The sequence below is a fragment of the Dendrobates tinctorius genome, unplaced genomic scaffold (assembly GCF_039654945.1).
Source record: "Dendrobates tinctorius isolate UK_male_01 unplaced genomic scaffold, ASM3965494v1 ptg000147l, whole genome shotgun sequence".
Classification (NCBI taxonomy): Eukaryota; Metazoa; Chordata; class Amphibia; order Anura; family Dendrobatidae; genus Dendrobates; species Dendrobates tinctorius.
Window position 1 is genome coordinate 17,031,081 of NW_027361814.1, and position 26,344 is coordinate 17,057,424.

At 48.8% G+C, this 26,344-nt stretch overlaps 1 protein-coding gene across 2 annotated transcripts in view; it reads left to right on the forward strand.

Moving 5' to 3' along the window:
• The first annotated feature begins 365 nt into the window (after positions 1-365).
• The window catches only part of LOC141049756 (alpha-2-macroglobulin-like protein 1), a 163,808-nt gene continuing 137,829 nt past the window's right edge, over positions 366-26,344 (forward strand). The window contains exons 1-6 of one of the 2 annotated variants that reach the window (XM_073546484.1): positions 366-662; positions 17,365-17,548; positions 18,642-18,804; positions 19,555-19,607; positions 21,678-21,698; positions 22,034-22,187. In XM_073546484.1, the coding sequence (XP_073402585.1) occupies positions 595-662; positions 17,365-17,548; positions 18,642-18,804; positions 19,555-19,607; positions 21,678-21,698; positions 22,034-22,187 (643 nt within the window). In that variant the 5' untranslated portion in view covers positions 366-594. The remainder of the gene's footprint in view (positions 663-17,364; positions 17,549-18,641; positions 18,805-19,554; positions 19,608-21,677; positions 21,699-22,033; positions 22,188-26,344) is intronic. The other variant, XM_073546483.1, reaches the window with a different exon arrangement.

The window sequence follows — 26,344 nt, forward strand, 5'->3', positions numbered from 1 at the left end:
ACAAACACGGACACTGATATCTCCGGTACTATTTTTCCGATACCGAAAATATCAGGACTTGTGAAACCAGCCTATCTCAGTGTGCTTGTAGCAACCATCATCCCTGCCTATGTTTTAACTGAAAAACAATCCAGTTCAAATTTGAAAATTTATTATTTCTGCATGACATTAAAAAAAAAAAATCTTGAAGTACTACAAGTCTCAAAGTTGCTGGTATCGTTTGCCTGCAAGCTTCTCCTCCATCCTAGGGTCATTTATTTTATTCTTGATGTCTTATGCACATTAGAATAAAGGTTGTAGCATGACATTAACCCTTTCACTCCCTTATAAGACACATAATAGGAGGTGGAGTCATAACATTAATAAGTACACAGGCATAAGAGTGAACTCCAGTCAAGGTGAGCAGCCTAGTCAGACATCAGGACTGATTAGTAGGAAGCAGACTGGGACACGGATTCCCCTGGTGACGTGCTTGGAACCTTAAGTGGACAGTCAGCAAACCACTAATGAAGATAAGAACCGCTGTCATACCGTGAGCCAGACGAGACCTGCTCTGTTAAGGAACAGTCCAGAACTTTTCTCATTCCCCAGAAGATGTGGCACCAGCTTCTACTACTCACTTGCTGCCTCATCCCTTGGACCATCGGAAAGAGTTCATCCATGTAAGTAAAACTTTTCATTTTGTTGTATTCCAAAAAATCAGAAAGAGCAAATACCAAGTAGGAAGATTTTCCATAAACCTATGGGATCCATGTCAGTGATCCCAATCAATGCGGGTATTGTTGGGTCAGAATACAAATGTATGAAAGAGATTATAACTAATATAGAGAGAGAGAGAGAGAGAGAGAGAGAGTGGCTGTCTGCGCAAAAGGCACTTTGGGTCCAAGATTTTGACCCCATGGTATGTCTTATTAATAATATAATGTTCCTGGTTTCTTTAGTTTACTATAATATATGGGATTACCAATAGTTGGGTGTCATGGACAGGGATCAGAGATCCACATGGGGTCTACAAACATCAGTTAGAAGATGATAGTCTATACTATGCTCATTTACTAAAAGAGGTTGTCCCAATTCAGCAAACTGTCACCTATGCGCAGTACAATGCTGGGACACATGCTGACTTTGATGGACAACACTAGTGGCATGGCTAAAGTTTGTTTGGTGTTGCTGCTACAACATTGAGGCAAAACAAATGAATGGAGATGCATTGCAACCCCTGAGGATTCTCCGACAAGTGGACCGCAAGAAGTCCATTTATTTTACTCTCTTATATAGCAACATTAATTCCATGGCAGTTTACAGACATCACTGTCCCCAATGGGGCTCATAATCTAAATGTCTTATCCCTATATATGTTGGGGAGACCCATGAAAACATGGGGAGAACTTGCAAACCCACACTCCTGCTGTTGCTGTCTTTTATGGTATTTGAACTGTGCGACTGTGCTGCCCCATAAAAATCCAACCTTGTCGAATTTTTTTACACTTGCTTGTTGCAGTCACATTACTCTTAGACCTCATTCACACGTTCGTGTTTAAACACGTACATGAAAAAATGCTCCCAGTGTCATCAGTGTGTCATCAGTGTGTCATCAGTGTGCCATCTGTGTGACCGTTTTTACCAGTGTGGTCATCAGTATTGTTCATGGATGGATAAATAAAAAAAAGAAATGACATGACAAAGCTTCTCCTATACTTTGCAGTGTCAACCAGTGTCACTAGTCTCATATCCTTTCAGTAGAATCACATATTGTATGGTCATCCAGCCAATAGGTGAGACCACATTGTTTTTGTTGTGATTTTTGAAAATCATGGCAAAAAGATGCAGCATTGTCACGATTGAAGCAAAAAAGGCACTGTGGCTCTATTGTGTGAACGCTGCCTTAGGCTAGGGTCACACAACCATAGGTTCTATGCACTTATTGACTTGCAAGATCGAGTGCGTTCAGAATATCGGATTAAACTCGGTCATGCTGTAATTATATCTCCCAACCCCCTCAGTCTGAGGTAAGAATCTAACAGGTGCACGGCCCCATAGAGTGACATTGGTCAGAGTGCGATCCGATAAATTGTAGGATCGCACTCGGACCAATAATACGGTGGTGTGAGCGAGCCCTAATATATGCTAATTTCCAAGTGCTGTATCCATCAGTTATAATAGGTAGAGAAGAGCAAACTTGTTCGGAAAATCGACAAAATTCTGCCAAATTTTGTAAATGATCATGTTTCCACTAATGCCTTTGGCTAGAATAGTGGAGTTGTATGATAAGTGGGGGGGACGTATTTGATGCGGAGAGGGGTGGGGAGAGGTAAGAGGAGGGGAAGACTGTTATTCTTTTATTTATTAACTTAACGTGTGGCGATTTCAGCAGCCAATCAGGGCACAGAAACTAGCCACAACGTCCAGACAAAAAGGCTTCTGTCATTGGCTGCCGAAGTCACATGCCCCTCTCCATATAAAAACTAAACACGTGACTTCGGCGCCATTTTGTGAATTTAACAGTGCAGAGAGGCTGCTCCTGATGCTTCAAGTAGTCAGATAGTTCAGATAGATAGGATCGTGTGTCAAATCAACCTTCCAGCATATAAATCTGGAGTGCTAAATAAATCTGAGGTGAAGCCCCAAGGTGCCACTTCAGCATATAAATCCATAGTGCTGCTGATTGGTGGTACAACCACCAGTCCACATTTCAGCATGTAAATCCTTTGTGCTAATTGTGTGGTCCAGCCACACTAATGTGGTACCAGCAGGTATGCGTGATGCAGTGACGAGACGCGAGACGAATTTGTACTTTTGGTAATAACTTTTTATAGGTATAAATCAGGTGGACTAGTCTAAGCAACCAAACAGGTAACAGGAATTGTCCTCACAGGGACTCAACACAAGCAAACACTGATATATAAGAACATGACTACCCCGGCAAAGGCCGGTCACTATGGGGCCACGGTATGGCCGACTATGGGTTCTTAGTTATATAATGTCACTTATCCATCCTGATGTCCTCAGCGTCCTGGACGATGGTTCTTCGGCGTAGCAGCCGCTGGGCCCAGCTGCTAAAGATCTGGCATAGTCTTCGAGCGTTCCGACGCTCAGGCGAAGCAGAGGCACAATAGGCCCCGGAAGAGTTCTTGGACAGATGGGCCGCAATCCCCAGACGGGGGTCAGTGGCCGCGAAGCGGGGTGGCGGTTGGAAAGCCACCAGCGCAGCCAGCAGCTGTAACAGGGAGTCTGCGGCAGGCGACGGCCTGACTCTTGCCACGGACTGAGCGGGGAACTAGTGGCTGCCGTCTGCAATGAACTGGCCACAGCCGCGGTCAGGAGCGGGGCGGCTGCGGGCGGCGAGGGGTAGGCCGCAGCCGCGGGCTGGAGTATGGCGGCAACGGCCACGGGTGACCGCAGTCAGGCCACAGCCGCGGGCTGGAGTGTGGCGGCAACAGCCGCAGATGACCGCGGGCAGGCCGCAGCCGTGAGCTGGAGTGCGGTGGCAACAGCCACAGATGACCGCGGGCTGGAATGTGGCGGCAACAGCCGCAGGTGTCCGCGGGCAGGCCGCTGGTTGAAGCGGAGCAGCGGTTCTCGGACGGCCGACTTAGCTCCGTCCCTCTGCTGTCCAGTGTAAATGTCCCTCTAGCTTCTGTCCTCCTCTCTGGCCTCTGTACGTCGCTCTGGCTCTCACACACTCCCACTGTCTCCTGCTCCTTCTTCCCCGTTCTGCTGACTCACTGTGACTAGCGTTCTCCTCCCCTTTTATATCGGCTCCTCCCCCAGCCCATCTGTCAGTCTCAACGGTCCGGCCCTGAACTCTGTCCCCCGGAAACAACTTGCCCCGGAACCTAAATGACGGTCCCCTTGGTTACGGCCCGGTCACTCGACGGGGGCCCCTTCTCCCACACTCCCCCATCCTGTATGCTAACCAGTCCTCTGGCAAGGGCCTTAGTCGGCTTGAAGTGGTCTTTAGAGATGACAGTTCTTGTCGCCATATGAACTGGTCCTGTTCGCAACGTTCGGGGGGGGTTGCCAGCTGTTGACCACTCGGAGCGTCTGAGTTCAACTGTGGTGGAGCCTTCTGGGGTGGTGGAGGGTGGTGGGCTGGTCGACTCTGGTGGGCTGACTGAGTCTACTGCCATGTCCCTACTTGGAGGGCCCGCTGACTTGGCTGGGCAGTCCTCTTCAGCATCTAGGTCCCAGACCGTTGGCGGAGGGTCGGGGACCTGAGGGATAGGCTCGGGTCGCGTGGGGTCGGTGGATGCACATGGACATAACATATTATGGTGCACGGTACGAGTGAGAGGTATGCCGTCCTTCTCAGATTGTATTTCATACACAGGTCCATCGGGGCTTACTCGGCGCAACACTCGGTAAGGGTTTTCCTCCCACCGTGGGTCTAACTTTTTTGGGGCCGCTGATCTAGGATGAGTACTCCATCTCCAGTTCGGTAGTCAGTGGGTGGAGTCAGAGCTCCCTTGGGTGCTCCAGGTCCTGAAGTTTTGTATGGACGATTCGGTGGAGGGGTTTCGGACCCATGATGATACTCCGGTCCAAGGTTGGGGTTCTTCCTGGTTTAATTCCACTTCCGTGATTCCTTTGCCTTCTCGTCCAAATAGCAGCGAGTAGGGGGTGTACCCGGTCACCCGATGCACCCGGTTTTTATAAACCCACACCAGCTCAGGGACATACTCAGGCCAGCGGGCCTTTCGGTCACTCTCCAGGGCACGCAACATTTGGATTAATGTCCGATTAAATCGCTCGCAGGCTCCGTTTCCCTGCTAATGATAAGGCGTAGTTCTGGACTTGTTGATACCATAGAGTCGATGCAATTCTTACATGACTTTTCCTAAGAAGCACGCTCCCTGGTCTGAGTGTATTCTTTGCGGGCAGCCGTATACTTGGATGAAATTTTTACAAATTGCATAGGCGGCCGACTCCGCAGTTTGGTCTCAGGTGGGGGTTAACACGGCGAACTTAGTGAAATGATCCACCATCATGAGACAATGTTCATTGCCCTGGTATGCGGGACCTATGGTTAAATAGTCCACTGTTAGGAGCTCAAGGGGAGCTGAAGTCACTATTGCTTGTACCAGGGCTCGTTGTGCGGTTGGTTTGGCGAGCTCACATGGGCGGCAGGTCCGGCAAACTTCTTCCACAGCAGCGTGCAAGCGCGGATGGTAAACGATCTGCTGCAACCATTGCAAAGTCTTTTGAGCACCAAAGTGAGCCCCCTTTTCATGGGCTTCCCTAGCCAGTTCGGCTAGTAGGGCTCTGGTCACGAACACCTGCCAAGTTGTAGCAGACGTCGTCCGTGACACTGCTTTACGGTACAATAGCCCTTTCTTGATGATGAATTTTTCCCGTTGGCGCAACATCAACATGTCCTGAGTCAGAGTCTGTCTCTGAATCAGTGGGCAGTTTGCCGGTGGTCACCCATCGGCGCAGGAGCCCAATTTCTCCATCTTCCTGCTGCTGTTGGATCCATTTGTCCCATGGCTGTTCCAGCATCCCCTGTGAGGGTCCTGAATGGGATGCCTCCTACATGTCCGCTGTAATCATGGCATGGGTGAGGGCGAACGGCGTCTCTTCCCCTTACAATTCGTCGTCCTGACTTTTCCCTGGAGTTGTATGCCGAATTCTGGAGAGGGAGTCAGCATGTACATTTTCGGCCCCTCTTTTATAGATGATCTTATAATTGAACTTGGCCATTCGAGCCACCCACCGTTGCTCCAGGGCTCCCAATTTGGCATTTTCCAAATGGGCCAGCGGGTTGTTGTCCGTCCGCACTACTACTTCGGAGCCCGCCAGGTACTCTGCGAACCGCTCCGTCATGGCCCACACTACCGTGAGGAGCTCGAGCTTAAAGGAGCTGTAATTGTCAGGGTTACGCTCAGAGTCATGCAGTGATCGGCTACCATAGGCGATCACTTTCTCCCGACCATCCTGAACCTGTGACAACACAGCCCCTAGTCCCTGGAGGCTCCCGTCAGTGTGCAGTATGAACGGTTGCGAGAAATCCGCATACGCTAACACCGGGGCACCTAAGTGCAGCCTTAAGATCTTGAAACGCGTCTTCTTGCGGTTGCTGCCATTGAATTTTTCGTCCATTCGCCCCCGGCAGGAGCCCCCTTTAGCAGGTCCTGCAGGGTTCAGGCTCGGAGTGCAAAATTCTTCACGAACCAACGGTAATAGCCGGCCAACCCCAGGAAGGCCCGCACGTCTTTCACCGTCTCTGGATGGCAGCAACCTTTTCCAGGGACAGCCGAACGCCCTCAGCCGAGACTACGTGCCCCAGATATTCGATCTGGGTGCGAAACAGGTGGCATTTCTGGGGCTTTACCTTCAACCTGTACTTCTGCAGCCGGCCGAGCACCTGCCCCAACCGCCGCAGGTGGTCCTCAAATGTGGCGGAATAGATGATGATATCATCCAGGTATATCAGAGTGGCTTCGAAGTAGAGATTGTCATGATCCCAGTGCAGGTTTTTGAGCTGCACATCAGGGGTTAATGTCTGGAGCTCAGTGCAGGTTTTGACCTGCACACCTGGGGTTAATGATTGTGGCCTCTTTCTGGTTCTGGGAGAGCTTCTTAAACCCCTGGGAGGCTCCAATCCCTGCCAGTTATACTTTTGCCTTTGGCCGAGTGTGCTGACCTCTGTGTGCCTGTGCCTGTTTGTTGTTATAGCTTGCTTATATGGTTCAGACCCGGCTCTGTTTCCCGTTGTGAGTTTGCCTGTTGATTCTGTACTGCGCTATCCTCTCTGTGTATGACTCATTGCCTGTGATCCGACTACTCTCTGCTCGCCCCTTTTGTACCTTGCAGCTATCTCTGTGTATGACTCATTGGCTACGTCCAGACTATCCTCCCTGTCTATGCCTTTGTCTCGCAGTTACCCTGCTAGGAGTTCTGATGCAGCTCCTAGCTCTCTGGAGTTTAGGCCACGCCCCTAGCAGTCACCTGCTTCAGGTCCTGCGGTTCTGAAGTACGCATCTACTCGGCTGCTGCCCGCTCCACAGGGATCTTTGAGCACAGTTCGCTTTACTCAGGACACGCGCACTGGCTCAGTGAGCAAGTTCAGTGCGGTGTTCCTGACATTATAACTGGCTTGCTATTTTTTTTTTCTCTCCTCACTTCTGCAGCATGGACCCAATGTGTGCTTTATCTGAGCAGGTGAAATGCTTGACTCAGTCACTGCAGAAGCTTATTTTGGAACACCAAGCTCTGGCCCAGTCCCAATGGCGGGTTGAGGACTCAGTTCAGGGGGTACTTTCTGCAGGCTTCCAGCAGGTGGGGAATAGAGATGTCATTTTAGTCCCACCTGAATCCCCGGTTAAATTGCCAGATACATTTTCTGGTAACAAAGATGATTTCAGAGTATTTAAGGAGGGCTGTAAGCTCTTTTTCTCTTTGAGACCCCGCTCCTCAGGGGATGAGAAACAGAGGTTGGGGGTGGTTAAGTCCCTGCTTAGGGGGTCCCCACAAGCCTGGGCATTTTCGCTTTCCTCTTCTGCCCCTGAGAGAATGTCTGTGGTTGCGTTTTTTGAAGCCTTAGGGCTTATTTATGACTAGATTATGGCCCGATGCTATCTCATCGGGAGGATGCGATAGCATCACACCTCTTGCCATGTTAACCCTCAACACACACACTCCTCTCACCTTTCACCATCTCCACTCACTCTTTCACTCCACATACGACCCCTTCTCTCACTCCGTCTCTCATACTCACGCCGTCATCGCCGCTGCTCCACGATCCCCGACATCTTCTTCTGCCGGCGCCATCCTGGATCCAGACGTTGTCCACGCCGGCGACATGTTCTTGCGGCGACGCCATCTTGAGTATCGTGAAATCCCGCGATACTCAAGATGGCGTCGCCGGAAGAACATGTCGCCGGCGTGGACGACGTCGGGATCCAAAATGGCGTCGGCGAAATCTCGCGAGTTTTCGCCGATGCCATTTTGGATCCCGACGTCGTCCTCGCCGGCGACATGTTCTTGCGGCGATGCCATCTTGAGTATCGCGGGATTTCGCCGATCCAAAATAGCGTCGCCTCAGGAACATGTCGCCGGCGTGGATGCCGTCGGGATCCAAAATGGCGTCGGCGAAATCTTGCGAGATTTCGCCGACGCCATTTTCGATCCCGACGTCGTCCACGCCGGCGACATGTTCTTGCGGCGACGCCATCTTGACTATCGCGGGATTTCGCCGATCCAAAATGGCGTCGCCACAAGAACATGTCGCTGGCATGGAGGACGACTGGATCCAGGATGGCGCCGGCGGAAGAAGATGTCGGGGATCGTGGATCAGCGGCGATGACGGCGTGAGTATGAGAGCCGGAGTGAGAGAAAGGGTCGTATGTGGAGTGAAAGAGTGAGTGGAGATGGTGAAAGGTGAGAGGAGTGTGTGTGTTGAGGGTTAACATGGAAAGAGGTGTGCGGTGATGTCACAGGTTACAACTGGACAGAAGTTGTTACAACCGGAAGCTGCTTAGGGCATTTATTATTATAGATGAGCCGGATAGAGTGCGTTTGGCTGAGGACAAGGTGATGAGTGTCTGTCAGTGGTAGCACTCGGCCGAATGGTTCTGTACTGAATTCAGACGTTGGGCAGCCGAGAGTTCCTGGAGTGATGCCGCCCTTCAGGGGCTGTCCCGTAGAGACCTGTGTGAACGTCTGAAGGATGCTTTGGCACTCCATCCTCCGCCTGACCCCCTGGAGGATGCCATGACCCAAGCGGTTCGCATGGATCGCAGACTGCGGGCTAGAGGCGTTATGAAATGGGAAACACCTTTATTCTTCAGTGGAGATGAGATCCGGACTCTTCCTGTGGCTATGGAGGTGAGCACTGTCACCTGTGAGGAAAAGGAAAGAAGACGCCACCAGGAGAAGCAGTTGTGCTTCTATTGTGGGGAATCTGGACACTGGAAGAAGGACTGCCCCTCCTGTCCGTCATCCTCCAAGATGGCGGGAAATGACTAGGTCTGGGTAGTAGTCGAGGAGGCTACCCAGACCTTCAGGTACAATTTTCCTCACATGCAAAAATGTTGCTGCAGGTGGAACTGGAACTTGGTAATGGTCCGGTTCAGACTACTGCTTTTGTGGACTGTGGTTCTGCTGTGAACCTGATTGATACCAAAGTTATGACTCTTAATAAGATAGGGACAGTCAGGCTTCAGGATCCTGTTAAACTTGTGGCAATTGACTCGTCTCCTCTTACCCAGGACGGTATCTGTTGCAGGTCTGAATTTTTTTCTCTAAAAGTGGGTTCCACTCATGTGGAAAAACTAAGTTGTCTTGTGCTAGATAACTTGCCTGCAGGACTGGTACTGGGGATGCCTTGGCTTCAATGCCATAATCCTACCATTGATTGGGTTACAGGGGAGATCACTCAATGGGGATATAAGGATAAATGTGGTAACGTGGGACATCTTCTTAATACTGTTAAATCCGTATCTGTGTCGTCTGTCGGTCTGGAAGGTATTCCGGAGTACCTGAAAGATTTCGAAGATGTTTTTTCTGAAAGTGAGGCTGAGGCGCTGCCACCACATAGACCCTACGTTTGCGCCTTTGATTTAGTACTCGGAGCCAAGTTACCTAAGGCTCGATTGCTCAATTTGTCTGGGCCTGAGCGCCAAGCTATGAAGGAGTACATAGCTGAGAGTCTCCGCAAAGGGCATATCAGGCCTTCTGTGTCACCTGTGGCAGCAGGATTCTTCTTTGTGAAGAAGAAAGATGGTGGTTTGCGGCCGTGCCTCGACTTTCGGGAACTGAACAAGATAACGGTTAGGAACACTTACCCGCTTCCCCTCATCCCAGACTTATGTAACCAGTTAGCTGGGGCCCAATGGTTCTCCAAGTTAGATCTGCGGGGGGCCTACAATCTGATAAGGGTTCGGGAAGGGGACGAGTGGAAAACTGCGTTCCTCACATCAGAAGGACTCTTTGAAAACCTGGTAATGCCGTTTGGGTTAACTAATGCACCCGCTATTTTCCAGAATTTCATCAATGTTGTGTTTTCTGACCTGATAGGCCATTTTGTCATTATTTATTTGGATGACATTTTGGTGTATTCCCCGGACAGCCAATCTCACTTGCAACATCTACAGACAGTTCTCCAGAGACTCAGGGAGAACCAATTGTTCGCTAAATTGGAAAAATGTTTGTTTTTTGTACAGGAGCTGTCTTTTTTTGGGGTTGATTGTGTCCTGTGAGGGGTTTCGCATGGATTCTAAGAAGGTGCTGGCGATCGCTGACTGAGATCAGCCTCGAGATCTCAAGGGGCTCCAGCGCTTCTTAGGATTTGCAAACTATTATCGAAGATTCATTAAAGGTTTCTCACAAGTGGTTAAACCACTCACGGATCTTACCCAGAAGGGCGCTGATGAAAAAAATTGGTCTGTACTCACTAAGGAGTCCTTCTCAGCGATTAAGAAATGTTTCATGTCTGCCCCGATGTTGGTACAACCAGACCCGTCCAAACCATTCATTGGATGCTTCTGAAGTGGGGGTGGGGACTGTGCTGTCCCAGGGTCCGGCCACCCTTACCAATCTCAAACCCTGTGCCTTCTTCACCAAGAAGTTCTCCTCAGCTGAGAAAAACTATGATGTAGGCAATAGAGAACTTCTTGCGGTCAAGCTGGAGTTTGAGGAATGGAGGCACTTTTTGGAAGGGGCGGCTCACCCTATCACGGTTGTCACGGATCACAAAAATTTGGCATACCTTGAATCTGCTAAGAGGCTTACTCCTAGACAAGCCCGTTGGTCACTTTTTTTTCACGATTTCAGTTCTCCATTACTTTTCGACCGGGGTCCAAAAATGTTAAAGTGGATGCCCTGTCCAGAAGTTTTGACCCAGTGTTTCCCCCTGAGCCGCCGTCCTCCATTCTTCCCCCCAGGGGTGGTAGTGGCGGGGGTCTCAACTGAGTTGGAACAAGAAATTCTAAGGGCTCAGGCCATAGCTCCGGCAACCAGGCCAGGGGATAAACTGTTTGTTCCAGATTCATTGCGGCCTAGACTTCTGCAGGAGTTTCATGAGTCTAGGCTGAGTGCTCATCCAGGTATCACGGCCACTAGAGAGGCAGTAGCCAGGGGTTTTTGGTGGCCTTCATTAAGGTCCGATGTCAAGGAATTTGTTTCTGCTTGTGGCGTGTGTGCCCGTTCCAAAAGCTCGCATAACCGGCCGTCTGGGGAACTCATACCTTTACCGGTTCCTGATAGGCCATGGACTCACCTTTCCATTGATTTTATTACCGGCCTTCCACCTTCCAGGGGCAATACCATGATCTGGGTGCTGGTGGATAGGTTTTCTAAACAGGCCCATTTCATTCCCTTGGCAGCATTACCCTCAGCAGAAACATTATCAAGGTTGTTTGTGCAGCATGTGGTCCGATTGCATGAGGTACCCCTGAATGTTGTGTCTGACAAAGGTGTGCAGTTTGTGGCCAAATTTTGGAGGGCGTTCTGTATGAAATTGGGCATCTCACTCTCCTTCACGTCGGAATATCACCCGGAGAGTAATGGTCAGACAGAACGCACCAATCAATCCCTGGAACAAATTCTCAGGTGTCTGACCTCCGCCAGACAGGAGGATTGGTGTGAAGCATTACTGTTGGCGGAATTCGCCTTTAACAACCAGGTGAGTCAGTCCACCAACATGTCCCCATTCCTGATTAACTATGGATTTAATCCACATTTTGGGGAGTTTTCACGGGTGGATTCCAGTTGTCCAGGGGTAGAGGGGTCCGTTCAACGGTTAAAAAACCTCTGGGCTGAAGTCCAGCATAATATCTCTCGGGCCCAAGGGAGGTATAAAGATTTTGCTGACAAAAAGAGAGCCTCGGGAGACATGTTTCAGGTGGGAGAGAAGGTTTGGCTTTCCACACGTAACATCAACTTAAAGGTACAATAAGCTAAGTTGGGACCAAAGTGCATTGGTCCGTACGAGATTATGGAGATAGTCAACCCAGTGGCATATAGGTTGTGTCTCCCCGCCTCCTTAAAAATATCCAATGTGTTCCATAATTCTCTGTTGAAATCCGTAGGGTCTGTCAAAGAGAACTCCAAGCCTGTTGTTCCTACAGTGCTGGTGGAGGGTCAATTGGAGTATGAGGTCGGACATATTGTGGACCCTCGGCAGGTGCGCCACTCTTTGCAGTACCTGGTCCACTGGAAGGGATATGGACCAGAGGAGCGCTCATGGGTCCCTGCTCGCTCTTTACATGCAGATCGCCTCGTTTGGGCTTTCCATGCCAAGTACCCAGGGAAGCCTGGGGCTCCAGAGGACCCCCGTTGAGAGGGAGGTACTGTCATGATCCCAGTGCAGGTTTTTGAGCTGCACGTCAGGGGTTAATGTCTGGAGCTCAGTGCAGGTTTTGACCTGCACACCTGGGGTTAATGATTGTGGCCTCTTTCTGGTTCTGGGAGAGCGTCTTAAACCCCTGGGAAGCTCCAATCCCTGACAGTTATACTTTTGCCTTTGACCGAGTGTGCTGACCTCTGTGTGCCTGTGCCTGTTTGTTGTCATAGCTTGTTTATATGGTTCTGACCCGGTTCTGTTTCCCGTTGTGAGTTTGCCTGTTGATTCTGTACTGCGCTATCCTCTCTGTGTATGACTCATTGCCTGTGATCCGACTACTCTCTGCTCGCCCCTCTTGTACCTTGCAGCTATCTCTGTGTATGACTCATTGGCTACGTCCTGACTATCCTCCCTGTCTATGCCCCTTGAAAACTTTGTCTCGCAGTTACCCAGCTAGGAGTTCTCTTGCAGCTCCTAGCTCTCTGGAGTTTAGGCCATGCCCCTAGCAGTCACCTGCTTCAGGTCCTGCGGTTCTGAAGTACGCATCTACTCGGCTGCTGCCCGCTCCACAGGGATCTTTGAGCACAGTTCGCTTTACTCAGGACACGCACACTGGCTCAGGGAGCAAGTTCAGTGCGGTGTTACTGACAGAGATCTCCCAGACACTGCTCCATCAACCGCTGGAAAGTTCCCGGGGCGTTGGCATTCGGTTGAATTCAAACAGTCCCATAGGGAGAATAAATGCCATCTTGACTCTGTCTTCCTCCGATATTGGCACCTGCCAGTACCCACTGCCAGGTCTAGAGTAGAGAAGTACGTTGCTTTTCCCATGGCGGACAGAGACTCTTCTATGCGGGGCAGCGGGTACGAGTCCTTAATGGTGCAGGCGTTCAGTTTCTGATAGTCCACACAGAACCGGAGGGTACCATCCTTTTTGCAGACCAGCACGATGGGAGCCGTCCTGGGGCTCTGGCTTTCTCGTATGACCCCTTTCCGGAGCATTTGCGCTAGAAGAGTTTTCACCTCCTGATATAGCTGTGGAGGGATTTGCCGATATCGTTCCCGGATTGGGGCCGTTCCTGCCATGGGGATTCCATGTGTGATGGCCGTGGTACACCCAAAATCATCCTCGTGACTAGCGAATACTTCGTAATACTGTCCAAGAAGGGTTTCTACCTGGAGAAGCTGGGCTGACGTCAGACCAGAGAGTTCGGCCCGCATTCTTTCCAGGATGGTTCGACCTTTCTCCTGGGTCGAGGATTTGGCAGTCTGTATGGTTCGTATCATTACTGCCCTCAGATCCTCGGGTTGCACCTTTAGCTGGACCGCCGGGGCTGGTAACACCTCCTCCAAAGGCCTTACTAGCTTGGCCACTTTGGCTCGGGGCTTCAAGACGATATCTTGGTCTTCCAGGTTAATGCAGCGCACCAGGACAGTCCCTCCTCGCACCGTGGCCAGGGAGCGAGCTACCAGTATGCCAGGCGTTCCAAGAAGCATGGCTCTACCTGCTTCTCCATGCCCTCCAATGGTATCGGGGCGCGGATCGGCAGGGCCACCACTGTCTGCCCGGGGGGAAGCACAAGAGGGGGAGCCGCAGGCACGATGACTTTGCCCAGCGCCTCGCTCTCCTGGCAGTCCAGGAGTACTCGCGCCTCCCGCACCAGCTGCTGGAAGACCTGCCCTTGGGCCGTGCGGGAACCCCACTCGTTCAGGGTCTCTTGCACGGGGTCATTGAGGAGTAGATTGCCAAACTCCCGCAGTACGTTCATGCCCAGGATAACTGGATGTTGGTGGTTAGTTTCTCCTTGGGTCAGGACCACTCCCCGGCGGCCGAGGGATTTACCACACAGCATCATTTGTAGCCATACCACTCCGGCAACAGCTACTGGAAGTTGGTTAGCGGCTACCAGTCTTATCATGGATCCCCACTGGGGCCTTGCTGCTTCAGGGTAATGCTGCCGAAAGTAAGTTGCAGGCATGGTCGTCACTTGCGACCCTGTGTCCACTAGGCACCGTACGGGTGGGTATCTCCCATGCCGCGGACACTCTCGTGCGAAGTGGCACAGTTCCCCGCACTCATAACACCGGGGCTGCGTGGCCCAGCCACTCCTGGCATTGCAAGGCCCCCAGGGCCCAGGATTGAGACCAGGCCACCCAGTCATGGGCTCGGTTCTCCTTTTCACTTCGGCCAACTCGCCCCTGAAGTTTTTCAGCTCTTGTTTTATCTCTTCAATCCACTGGGGCTCTCCAACAGCATTTTCGGAGGCCTCCATCTCCCGGACCTTTCCCACGGGGACCGTCATTCCCTGCTCCTGATCTCGCATTCGTGCCTGACTTCCCACCTCGGAGAAGGCCATACTTTGGTTCTCCCGGACCTGCTTCCATAATGCCTGCTTTATTAACGGGCCCAGTCACTAACAGGTCACGTAGGGTAATGTCGATGGGTCCTACCCCTATACCGTCCTTCCGTTCGATGGCTGTGTATAGTTCCTGGAGGACATTCATGTACTGGGTGATGGTCTCCCCCTCTCCCTGCATTCGACTAAACAACTGTGTCCTCAACTCTCCCACATTTGTTGGATCCCCATGGGTCTCTTCTAGAATCCGCAAGACCCTAGCAAAGGTGTTGCGGTGTCCCAGGGGCCTCAACATTACTGAATTCTGGGCCTCCCCATCTAATGCCATGAGGGCTACCTCAGCTTCTAAGTCAGAGGTCATCGGATGCAGGCGGAAGAGCCCTCGCATGCGCTCCGTCCAACTCCACAGCATGGTATTAAAGCCAGAAAACCATGGCAGGTTGCTTAGCATAGCCCCCAAAGAAATGCTGGACCGGGGGCCCCGTTATCTGCAGCACCTACGGCCCCACCTTGGTTGGGGTGCCGCTGTCTGTGCTCGGAGACTGCATCCTGCCAACTACGCCAAATGAGGTACTGGCAGGTACGCGGGATGCAGTGACGAGATGCGAGACAAATTTGTACTTTTGGTAATAACTTTTTAAAGGTATAGATCAGGTGGACTAGTCTAAGCAACCAAACAGGTAACAGGAATTGTCCTCACAGGGACTCAACACAAGCAAACACTGATATATAAGAATACGACTACACCGGCAAAGGCCGGTCACTATAGGGCCGCGGTATGGCCGACTACGGGTCCTTAGTTATATAATGTCACTTATCCATCGGCGTCCTGGACGATGGTTCTTCGGCGTAGCAGCCGCTGGTTCCAGCTGCTGAAGATCTGGCGCAGTCTTCAAGCGTTCCGACGCCCAGGCGAAGCAGGGGCACAACAGGCCCTGGAAGAGTTCTTGGACAGATGGGCCGCAATCCCCGGACAGGGGTCAGTGGCTGCGAAGCGGGGTGGCGGTTGGCAAGCCACCGGTGCAGCCAGCGGCTGTAACAGGGATTCCGCGGCGGATGACGGCCTGACTCTTGCCACGGACTGGAGCGGAGAACTAGTGGCTGCCGTCTGCAATGAACTGGCCGCAGCCGCAGTCGGGAGCGGGCTGGAGTGCAGGTGTCCGCGGGCAGGCCGCGGGTTGAAGCGGAGCAGCGGTTCTCGGACGGCCGACTCGGTGCAGTCCCTCTGCTGTCCAGTGTAAATGTCCCTCTTGCTTCTGTCCTCTTTGGCCTCTGTGCGTAGCTCTGGCTCTCACACACTCCCACGGTCTCCTGCTCCTTCTTCCCCATTCTGCTGACTCACTGTGACAAGCGTTCTCCTCCCCTTTTATATCGGCTCCTCCCCCAGCTCATCTGTCAGTCTCAACGGTCCGGGCCTGAACTCTGTCCCCCAGAAACAACCTGCCCCGGAACCTTAATGATGGTCCCCTTGGTTCCGGCCCGGACACTCGACGGGGGCCCCTTCTCTCACACTATCTCAGCAAATAAATACTGATTGCTAATTTAGTGACAGGTGACTGACAGGTCTGGGTCTAGGGTTGTGACACAGCTGGTTAAAAGAGGGGAAGGGTACATCCAACATGAGTGGGAAAAGCAAGGCTGTGGTTGAAGGGGGAATAGGCATGGTGTTCGAGGTGTATGTGGGGTAGATGGTAATGTTACTGAATGCTCTACTAAATGAACACCGGCTCGTCCTATCCAAAGAAAACTGACAACTTCTGTTAGTGGACGGGCTACTCGACTCCCTTTCTTAGACATCCGCACAGCGGTACACCTTGTAGATAATTTTTTTAAATGTTCAGACTCCAAGTTGGGGTCTCCATCTGTTGTGGTGCCTGTAGTGGAAGGGGTGTCAGAGCACAAGGCCTACACCTGTCACTCATCCACCTCTTACTGATCAATTTGTAAGCTAGAAATACTGGGCTAGGCTCTGTCCCATCCATCCATGCTGCGCCATTATAAAATTTACATTTTGTATTCTGGGTCAATTGATGACACTTTTCCTGGTGTCTGCCTCAAATTTGAGCTGTTTTGGCAGCTTTTGGGCCCCCCTGAAGGTGTTGTCTATGCGTTTGGTTGTGCCTCCTATTGAATTTAATGGGGTTCGAATACGTTTGGCTAACTGTTCTGTAAACTCTTCGGCGAACATCGGGAAGTTCACTGATCCCAGCCTAACCGAATCTTAAAATGTTCACTCATCTCTAATAATAGGTCTGACAGTCTGATCTCAGAGGGATGTAATTGTCAATAAAAGGGGTAAGGGTTACTTACAGTAATCCTATGGATATGGACAATGTCTGAGATCTCATGCGATGTCCACAATGTTAACAAACTACAATACACACTCTATTCTTGCACTGTGCTAAATGAGTTTTATGTTTTACTCCTGGAAAATCCCTTTAAGCTTTATTTTTCGCACAGTTTATCCTACAAGTGCATGTATGCAAGGCAGAACCAGAGAGTTATGAAAGTCTGTGGATTAGGAGCGGAAGCAAACTATTTAATGAAATTCCGGCAGAGAAAGCAATAGACAGGTAGGCTCCAGCCGTAACAACAGGACATGGAGCCAAACAGAAATAATAACTGGAATGATGAATGAAAGGATGAAAATATTAACAGTACAGAGTGATACGAGGGGAGGAGTAAATAAACTGCAATGTCAATGTGCTCCATTGTCCTCCACAGAAGTTACTTACTACTGATTCCAGCCGAGATTCACTTTCCTTCCAATGAAAAACTTTGTGTGGATGTCCAGGGAGCTCAAGAGACCCTTAAGGTCACTGCTACCTTACAGCATGGCACAGAGGACAGTATCCTACTCCAGGAGATGATGACAGAACACCAATTATTCACGTGTGTGCAATTTAAGGTATTCATCCAATATTATGCTAATTAATACCAGTAAATGTGTTCCATCTAGAGCAATGTTTCTCCATGTTCCTAAACAAACGTGCTCGTTACCCAAACAAATGACATCAAAGTACCGCAAAAACTATGACAATAAAACGATGTACTCTTAGGTCACGTTCACACATTCAGTATTTGATCAGTATTTTACCTCAGTATTTGTAAGTCAAAATTTGAAGTGGATGAAAAATACAGAAGTGGTGACATGTTTCTATTATACTCTGATTGCTCCATTTCTTGTTTTGGCTTACAAATACTGATGTAAAATACTGACCAAATACTGAACATATGAATGTGGCCTGAAATGCATTAGAATGTACCCCTTGGGAAAAGAACTTTAACGCCAATGCCGGCATCCCTACATAGTCCCTCTCCCTCCTCCCTGAGGGATTTCTACATACTCACCGCATCGACAGCTTTGCATTGTGCTCTTCATCTGCCATGGCTTCCTGCTCCCCTGGGCCTGTGCATGTCGCGCAGGTCTCCAGATGACACGCTTAGTGAGCGCTTCCAGCTTCATAAAGGGCCAGCGCGTGCTTTCTGGAAATGCCCCCAGCCAATAGCTGGGAGGCATCAGGTATTTAATGCATGCTTCCCTGTAAGGCAGGGCCTGAGCAACACTTCCCTTTTGGTTAGTGTTGGTGAAACTAGTCTGGTCCCTTTACCTGTTCTAGTTAACCATTTTGTCTAAACCAGAACCCATTCCTGTTTCCCGCGTTGTCTGAACCCTGTAACCGCTATGGTGGTACCTGAACCTGTAACCACTCTGGCGGTACCTGAACCTGTAACCGCTCTGGCGGTATCTGAATCTTTAACCACTATGGCGGTACCTGAACCTGTAACCGCTCTGGCAGTATCTGAACCTTTAACCACTATGGCGGTACCTGAACCTGTAACCACTCTGATGTAATACATGTGAAAATCACCAAATTTATCTGTTTGACTCTATTTGAGCTGGATTCATTTTTTAAAGGATTATTCCCAAAAAATTAAGCTAGCCCCTATAATCATGATTCATGGGTCCATATTTCTCTCCGATGCTTTCTCTTGTACAGACACCTCCTCCAGAAGGAGGCAAAGAAGAAGTTGTGACTGTTTTTATATCTCTTGTTGGACCAACCACACAGATATCCAACAGTAAAAAAGTTCTGGTCCGTGCTGTAGGACACCCAACACTTATTCAAACCGACAAGCCCCTGTACAAGCGGGGACAGACTGGTGAGTAATGGCTTGTGAGGGCACAATTAAAAGGTAATGTCCCCTCTTTTGCTCCCGTTATAAGCTCTTCTAATCTTTGCAGGGTTTAGGACTGACTAAAAGGATCATTATCCAGCGTTTCATAGCATTTACAATCTCAGAGATGAAAGTTGTGTAATCTGCAACAGGGCTATTCACAATACTTGTGACTTAAACAAATTGGCCAACTTTTGGGACATTTTTTACTTTTGGGGTTAAAAATAATTTTAGCCATTGGGTTTCTTTACAAATTTGGCTTTTTAGTTTCCCTTCACAATTAAGTTTAATGTCGTCTATGACCATAAATCAGATTAGAGGAGCTCAGAAAAGGACATATTAGAAATAGAGTTAGAAACTTTCCTGTCAGCTATAGAGATTGGCCAATTTCCTGAGCCCTTCTCCGCTGAGTTATGGTCACAGACTACACTAAAGTTGAATATGCGAGGAAACAAAGTCCCAGGAAAAGCAAAACGGTGCAAGATTCATACAGATACCCAATTGCAAAAATGATCTTTAGCTCAAAATACATGTGTTAAAAAATGTTCCCAAAGGTGACCAACCCCTTTAATATGTGTCAGAGAAGCTCAGGCCCAGTTGGAGTTGCTACCTCTGCACCACCATAGCCTTGCTTCCACAGAATCAATTATTTCAAATCCTGGTTGCCTCATACATAATGTGCTCTGTAAAATGTGAAATTAGATTGATGTACTGAATATCTACCATTATTTCCAGTGAATTTTCGAATCCTGATTTTCAATAGAGACTTCTTGGCTGTTGATGACGTTGTAAGTAAGACCATGTTACACAACTATTATACGACACAAATATTCCCTAATTCTCCCAGATGAAAAAAGCAATTCCATCAGTCTTCTTATCCTCCTAAAGCCTAAATACTCAACAGTGACATCATGAAATAGCTTTATTAGGTCCTGAATTCTTCCCCTATATGACCAGATGAGAGATAAGGTCAGAGGTGCACAACTCATTTTGGTCAAAGGTCCAAATGGTCATACATTTCCCAAGAGCCACAATAAAACATGGGTTGGTTTCATACCTGCAACCTTCATCATCCATGTAAGGACACGGCTCTCACGACCGGAACCCACAGACAAGTATTCAGACTGTGAATTTCAAAGGCATGAAACCGGCCTTAAAGTAAACCTGTCAGCAGGATTTTGCTCAGTAACCTACAGACAGTTTCGAGTCCGCGCCGTTATACTGATTGCAATGATACCTGGGTTGACGACATCCATCTTGTGGTTGTTTAATCTTTATTTGTAGTTTTCAGTTAATGATAAGCTCATGCTCTGGGCGGCCTGTGGGTGGGGCTGTGGGTGGACTGTGGGCGGGGCTTTATGTGGTGCTCTGCTTACATATGCATTTGTATTGGTTTATGACAGGTTACTGGTCCTTCACTGATCTGCCCCCTATTTTATATACTGTATATACTATTTTGTGGTTAAAAAATAAATTAAACTTCATCAAAATTGTGCAGACGGTGTCACCTGCGCTGTAGCATGATACATGCCTGATATGGCTATATGCATTTATGCTTTATTCCTATACAATCGTGCTACTGAGCAAGCGCCACTGCCAGTGCCATTTTGCTGGAGAAAATTTTTTTGCTGAATCAAAATTACGCTAGTGGTGCCGATACATGGTACAGCGCAGGCGCTGGTGCCATTTTGATGGGGACAATTTTTCTTTCCAGCAAAATGGTGCCGGCAGTGGCGCTTGTGCAGTAGCATTTATCAGAACACGATAGATGCTACTGCGCAAGTGCCTCCGCCAGCTCCATTTTGCTGAATATAAATTTTTTTTTTCATAACCCCAAAATAGTATATGCAGTATGTAAAATAGGGGGCACATCACTGAAGGATCAGTGACCTGGCATAATCCCACGCAGATGAATATCTAAGCAGAGCACCACCCCAGAGCACGAGAATCTCAACTGAAAACTACAAATAAAGTTTAAACAACAACCACAAGATGGATTTCATCAACCAAGGTATAATTTTAATCAGTATAGCGGTGCCAGCGTGACACTGTCTGTAGTTTACTGAGCAAAATCCTGCTGACAGGTTTGCTTTAAGGTGTTACCTGTCATTGTAATCGTGCCTCAGATGATAAAGAAAATGCTGAAAATCCTTTCTGAACAGGAAATGTAAGACTAAAAAAGCCCAGGTGGCCGGTGTAAAAAATGAAAGATTACTAATTCTTTTTATTTATTTTTAATACAAATCAAAAACAGCCAAAAATTAAAAAATAACACAAAAAACTGATTTAAAGTCATTTTCTGAAAATATATTTCTTTTAACTGTAGATTAATTAATTTTATGTTTAATAAATATCATAGTGTAGGTTCCACTGACTCCCACCTACCGGAAGAATGGGCGTTCTCTCCTACATTTGGCTTTCCAGAAATGTATGCGACTCTCTCCAATGTAGGATGGAAGAGTTGGTGAACTACAGAGAGGACTTCATATATAGATGACTACCTTTCTGATAGCCAAGTGACCTCATTCTCTCGATCTGGCCCCATAGTGCACCATTAGTATTTGCCCATCCTTTTTCGAATTCTACATGTCGATTCTCTTCTCTCTGACATGGACACAACATGTGAGAAGCCACCAGACTCACACAAGCGTGTCGGCGTCCAAAAGGTTGAGAACCAAAATGGCATCATGGGTCGCAGATTGTTCACTTGAGGATTAAGTCAAACCTTAGAATGCATGGGAAAAAATGGGTGGGTGCAGTAACAGAGATATTTTGAATATCAGACATCCAAACAAAATACATATATACATTCACCAACATCTTTAAATTAATTATCTTATCTTTTTCTTTTAATTCAGTGTCCTATGGTGGAGATACAGGTGAGTGATTGTACAATGCGCCTCAAATAGACTAACAATTATCATGAGTGTATAATAAAAGAAATCACTGGTCCGTCATGTTGCGCACATCCAGTATGGAGATTGTCCTTCAATTTCGAGCGGCTGGGTGGTTTCATGCTCTACGTACGTGCCACCTTACATCTCTACCAGCCTGAACGTGAAAGTCATTGACGCAGATTCTGGCTGGGCGAGATTCCACTGGATCATGGTAAAAAATGCTAATTACATCTTAAATTTAAAGTTTCAAGAAGATCCGAGGCTAAATGTATATATTCCATTAATTATTGTTTCATTTTTTTTTCTTTTCTCACAAGGATCCTAATAAAAATCGCATTGGCCAATGGCTGAATCTGAAACCTCAGAAGGGCATCATAGACCTTTTCTACTCCCTTAATTCTGAGGCACCACTAGGAGCTTATACCATCATTGCTCCCCACGCTCGCGAGGATTTCCATGTGGCTGAATATGGTTAGTGAATAATTTTTGTTAATTTTTTGTTTTATATACTGAAGTTACATTGACATTTTAGGTGATTTTGAGTCCCACAACAGAAAATGGATCAGTGGTTACACATGGGTTTCTACTCACGCAGGGTACGTAACGGCCTCAGTTCCACAAATTGGTGGGGGTTATTGCAGCTGTACCTAAAGAAATTGGACAGATATTACCTTATTGGTGGATAAGTGATAAATGTAATTAGTTGGACAACCCAAAATAAATTTGTCATCGGAAACCAATATATTCTAAATTTTTTCTATTATTATCTATATTAAAAAATAAATAATATATTGCAATCTTCACACCATCACTAGACTCCTGCTCTCTCTTGGTCACAGGTAGATTAGCAGCAGCTCAGACCCTATTTGATTGTATTGAAAAATTATCTGAACATTCTCTAATCTGCTCAAAATTCATTGTACAAGAGGAAGAGGTGAGCTGTGACATCATCTATTTTGAATGGTGGATCCTGTGTTATCTACTGTATATAGAGGTGCTATTAGTCATTGTAAAGAAGGGGGAGGAGGTGAGCTGTGACATCTATTGTGAATGGTCGATTCTGTGTTATCTGCTGTTTATAGAGGCGCTATTAGTCATTGTACAGAAAGGGAAGGAGGTGAGCTGTGACATCATCTATTGTGAATGGTGGATTCTGTGTGAGCCAGGGCCGGCCCGAACGTATAGGCGAACTAGGCGGCCACCTAGGGCGCCGACCCAAAGGGGGCGCCAGAGAAAAAATAGAAAAAATTATAAAAAATCTTTTCAGAAGGCAAAAAGTTTTAGGGATGGAAAGAAAAGTGTACATATTTAAGGGCAAATATGACGCAAGAGAGGTTGGTTGGGTTGGGAACAATTTCGATAGAATCTGAAGTTGCTAAATAAATTAATCTCGGTGACTTAGTGTCATCCTTTTCAAAAAAAAAGGCAAGGAAACAAAAATTTTAATTACCTATTGTGACGAACAGCCCACCGCCGTTCGTCTACTTACGGGCGACACTAACGGGGGTCCCGCTGCCACCAAAACGCGACGGACAGCGGACCCTGTGTCACCACTATGTCACAATCCCACCACTGACACGGGTGTATCAGCGGACGGAGGGACGTGACACAATGCCGGCACACAGCTATCACAGGCACCGTTGGGGCTTATCTTAGTTATCCCACCACCGGCACCATGTGACAAAAATATCCAGCAAGCTAATCTCGCTCTACAATTTGCCGCAGGGGGAGTTTAATTTGGATGCCCCACCACTGCTATCAATCTTCCAAGTACTGCGGGGATTTATGTATATCCCACTTTCTCAGTTCCACTTTGGAACTCGCAGCTCTCCGGCGCCCCCCTTACCCTCAGGTCAGTCAGGGAACTGCACCTAGGATAATTAGTCGCCGGACGGGCTGCCTGTTGTGAACCGGCAATTAGGCTTCTGCAGTAAGGGAATTATCAATGCTGTGGCCGCAGACCCTTATTCAGCAATATAAGACCCTTCTAGACTGCCAGCAAGCCGCAATAACCGTGCACAACGCGCTGCCACCAGTCACGGTTACTTAATTCACAGTGTTAAATTAAGAGGGTCCGTGGCAAACCCTTTGAATTAGTAGCGATTATCTAACAAAGGCGTATAGTTCGATTCTTAGAGCATGGAGACAGATCTAAATAATTTCATTTATTTTCCGAAAGAGGACAGTGATTACAGATAAAAGTTGCTATAAAATTGAGACATAAAATATGTACAGTACAGGTATAAAATAAAAGTGGAGAAAACAAAGAGAGTACACTCACAGTTCCATATTGTTCCTTAGGCAGACCATGTGGCTTTAAGGTGGGTGGAGGCGGAGCTGCACTTCTCCGCTCATCTGAGTTCTTGTCAGCACGGACTCTGCAGCTGTTCTGTGCTGGTTTGCCCAGGGAAGGCCTTATAGGCTTTGCTTTGTGACATCACGGAGAGATGCATTCTGGGTTGATCCCTCCTCTCTCATCCGAGTTATGTTTTGGCTACAAAACTTAGATTAGCTATAACTTTATGGGAGAAGCTGGTATGGACTCATCAGTGGTATCATGTTACCCAGCGTAATGAGCCTATCAAGAAAACATCAAACATCTATGCGATATGACCGTCCATTTGGGCGCAAATCATATCTCAGGTTCTGGACATCCGAGAGTTTTGCAACAGGCACCACAGCGAAGCTGGGTCTGCTCGGATCGCAGAAATATGATTTTCATATCTCTACTTGGTACGGTTTTCGCAGGGCAGGCTCTTAAAGTTTTTATTTCAAAGACCTTTTTCCCGCATTTTTCTCTTTCAGCTGAGAGAAGCCAAATGGTGTGAGGAAGATGGTCTAGCTAATTAACATTCCTGCTCTTCCAGAGGAAGTGGCAGGGTTGATAAAACCTGGGGGGGAAGGAATTCCTACTACTGACAGTTTACAATGTCCTAGGATGGAGGATTTGTTAGCACATTGCAACAGAAAACATATCTTGCAGACATTGTACATCACACCTCCCCCCTTAAGAGGGCGCTAAGGAGGCATTACCTCTCGGTAATCGGCCATGCGCACCTCAGCGGGTTCGCCCCGGCGGGACAACCCATCGGCATTGCCGTTTTCACTGCCCTTCCTGTGTTTTACAGTGAAGTCATACTGCTGAAGGGCAAGGCTCCAGCGGAGCAATCTTCCATTGGTTCCCGACACTGTGTGCAACCAGCTCAGAGGGTTGTGGTCAGTTACAACCGTGAAGGCGCGCCCGTACAGGTAGGGCTGCAAACGTTGCAGTGCCCACACCATGGCCAGACACTCCTTCTCGATGGTCGAGTATGCCACTTCCCTCGGCAAAAGTTTCCGGCTTAGGTACAGCACGGGGTGTTCTTGGTCTCCCGAGTCGACCTGGCTAAGCACAGCACCGAGGCCAAACTCGCTGGCGTCGGTCTGTACCAGAAACGGGCGACTGCTGTCGACTGCTCTCAACACTGGAGAGTTGCACAGGGCTGCTTTCAAAGCTTGGAAAGCCGCCTCACAGTCATCTGTCCAGTTGACTGTTTGGGGTAGCCTCTGCTTGGTGAGGTCAGTCAAGGGTGCTATAGTCCTGTACAAACCGCCTATAGTACCCTGCAGTGCCCAAGAAGGACTTCACCTGTTTCTTGGTCCTGGGGGTGGGCCAGGACACGATTGCGTCCACTTTTTCTGGCTCCGGACTCATGGAACCCCCGCCTACCCGGTGCCCCAGGTAGTGGACCTTGTGCATGCCTATCTGGCACTTCCCCGGCTTGATGGTCAGGCCTGCCTTGTGAAGATGCTTGAGCACCTCCTGGAGGTGCTGAAGGTGTTCCTCCCAGGTGGAACTGAAGACGGCAATATCGTCTAAGTACGCCACTGCGTACTCCTCCAGTCCCCGAAGCAGGTGGTTGACCATCCGCTGGAAAGTGGCAGGGGCATTCTTCATGCCGAAGGGCATGACCGTGGACTCGTACAGTCCAAAGGGGGTGATAAAGGTGGATTTCTCCTGCGCCTCAGGGCTCAGGGGAATCTGCCAGTATCCCCGACTCAAATCCATGATGGATATGTAGTTGGCGTTTGTCAACCGCTCGAGCAGATCCTCGATGCGCGGCATCGGGTGGGCATCAGAGGTTGTGATGGCGTTGAGCCCCCTGTAGTCCACGCAGAACCGGGTGGTTCGATCCTTTTTAGGCACGAGGACTACAGGTGAAGCCCACGCACCTTTTGACCGTCGAATCACTCCCAGCCTTAACATCTCATCGACCTCTTGGCGCATGACTTGTTGCACCGTTTCAGAGATCCGATAAGGTGTTCGCCGTAATGGGGCATGATTCCCGGTGTCCACCTCATGAACCGCTAACTCCGTCCTCCCAGGACGGTTGGTGAACACGGGCCGGAAGAGTTCCAGGGTGGCCATCAACTGCAACCGCTGGGACACGGTGAGCGAACCACTTATCTCCATGTCCTCAATGGACCCAATGGCCTTGGCCTGGGCCAGCATGTCCAGGAGGGAATCTTCCTCCCCATCCTCTGGCAGATTGCAGACCGGTAGGACGCAAGCTTCACGTTCGTAGTGCGCCTTCAGCATGTTGATGTGAAAGGCCTTGCGCCTACCCCGAGCATGGTCAAGCGTGACC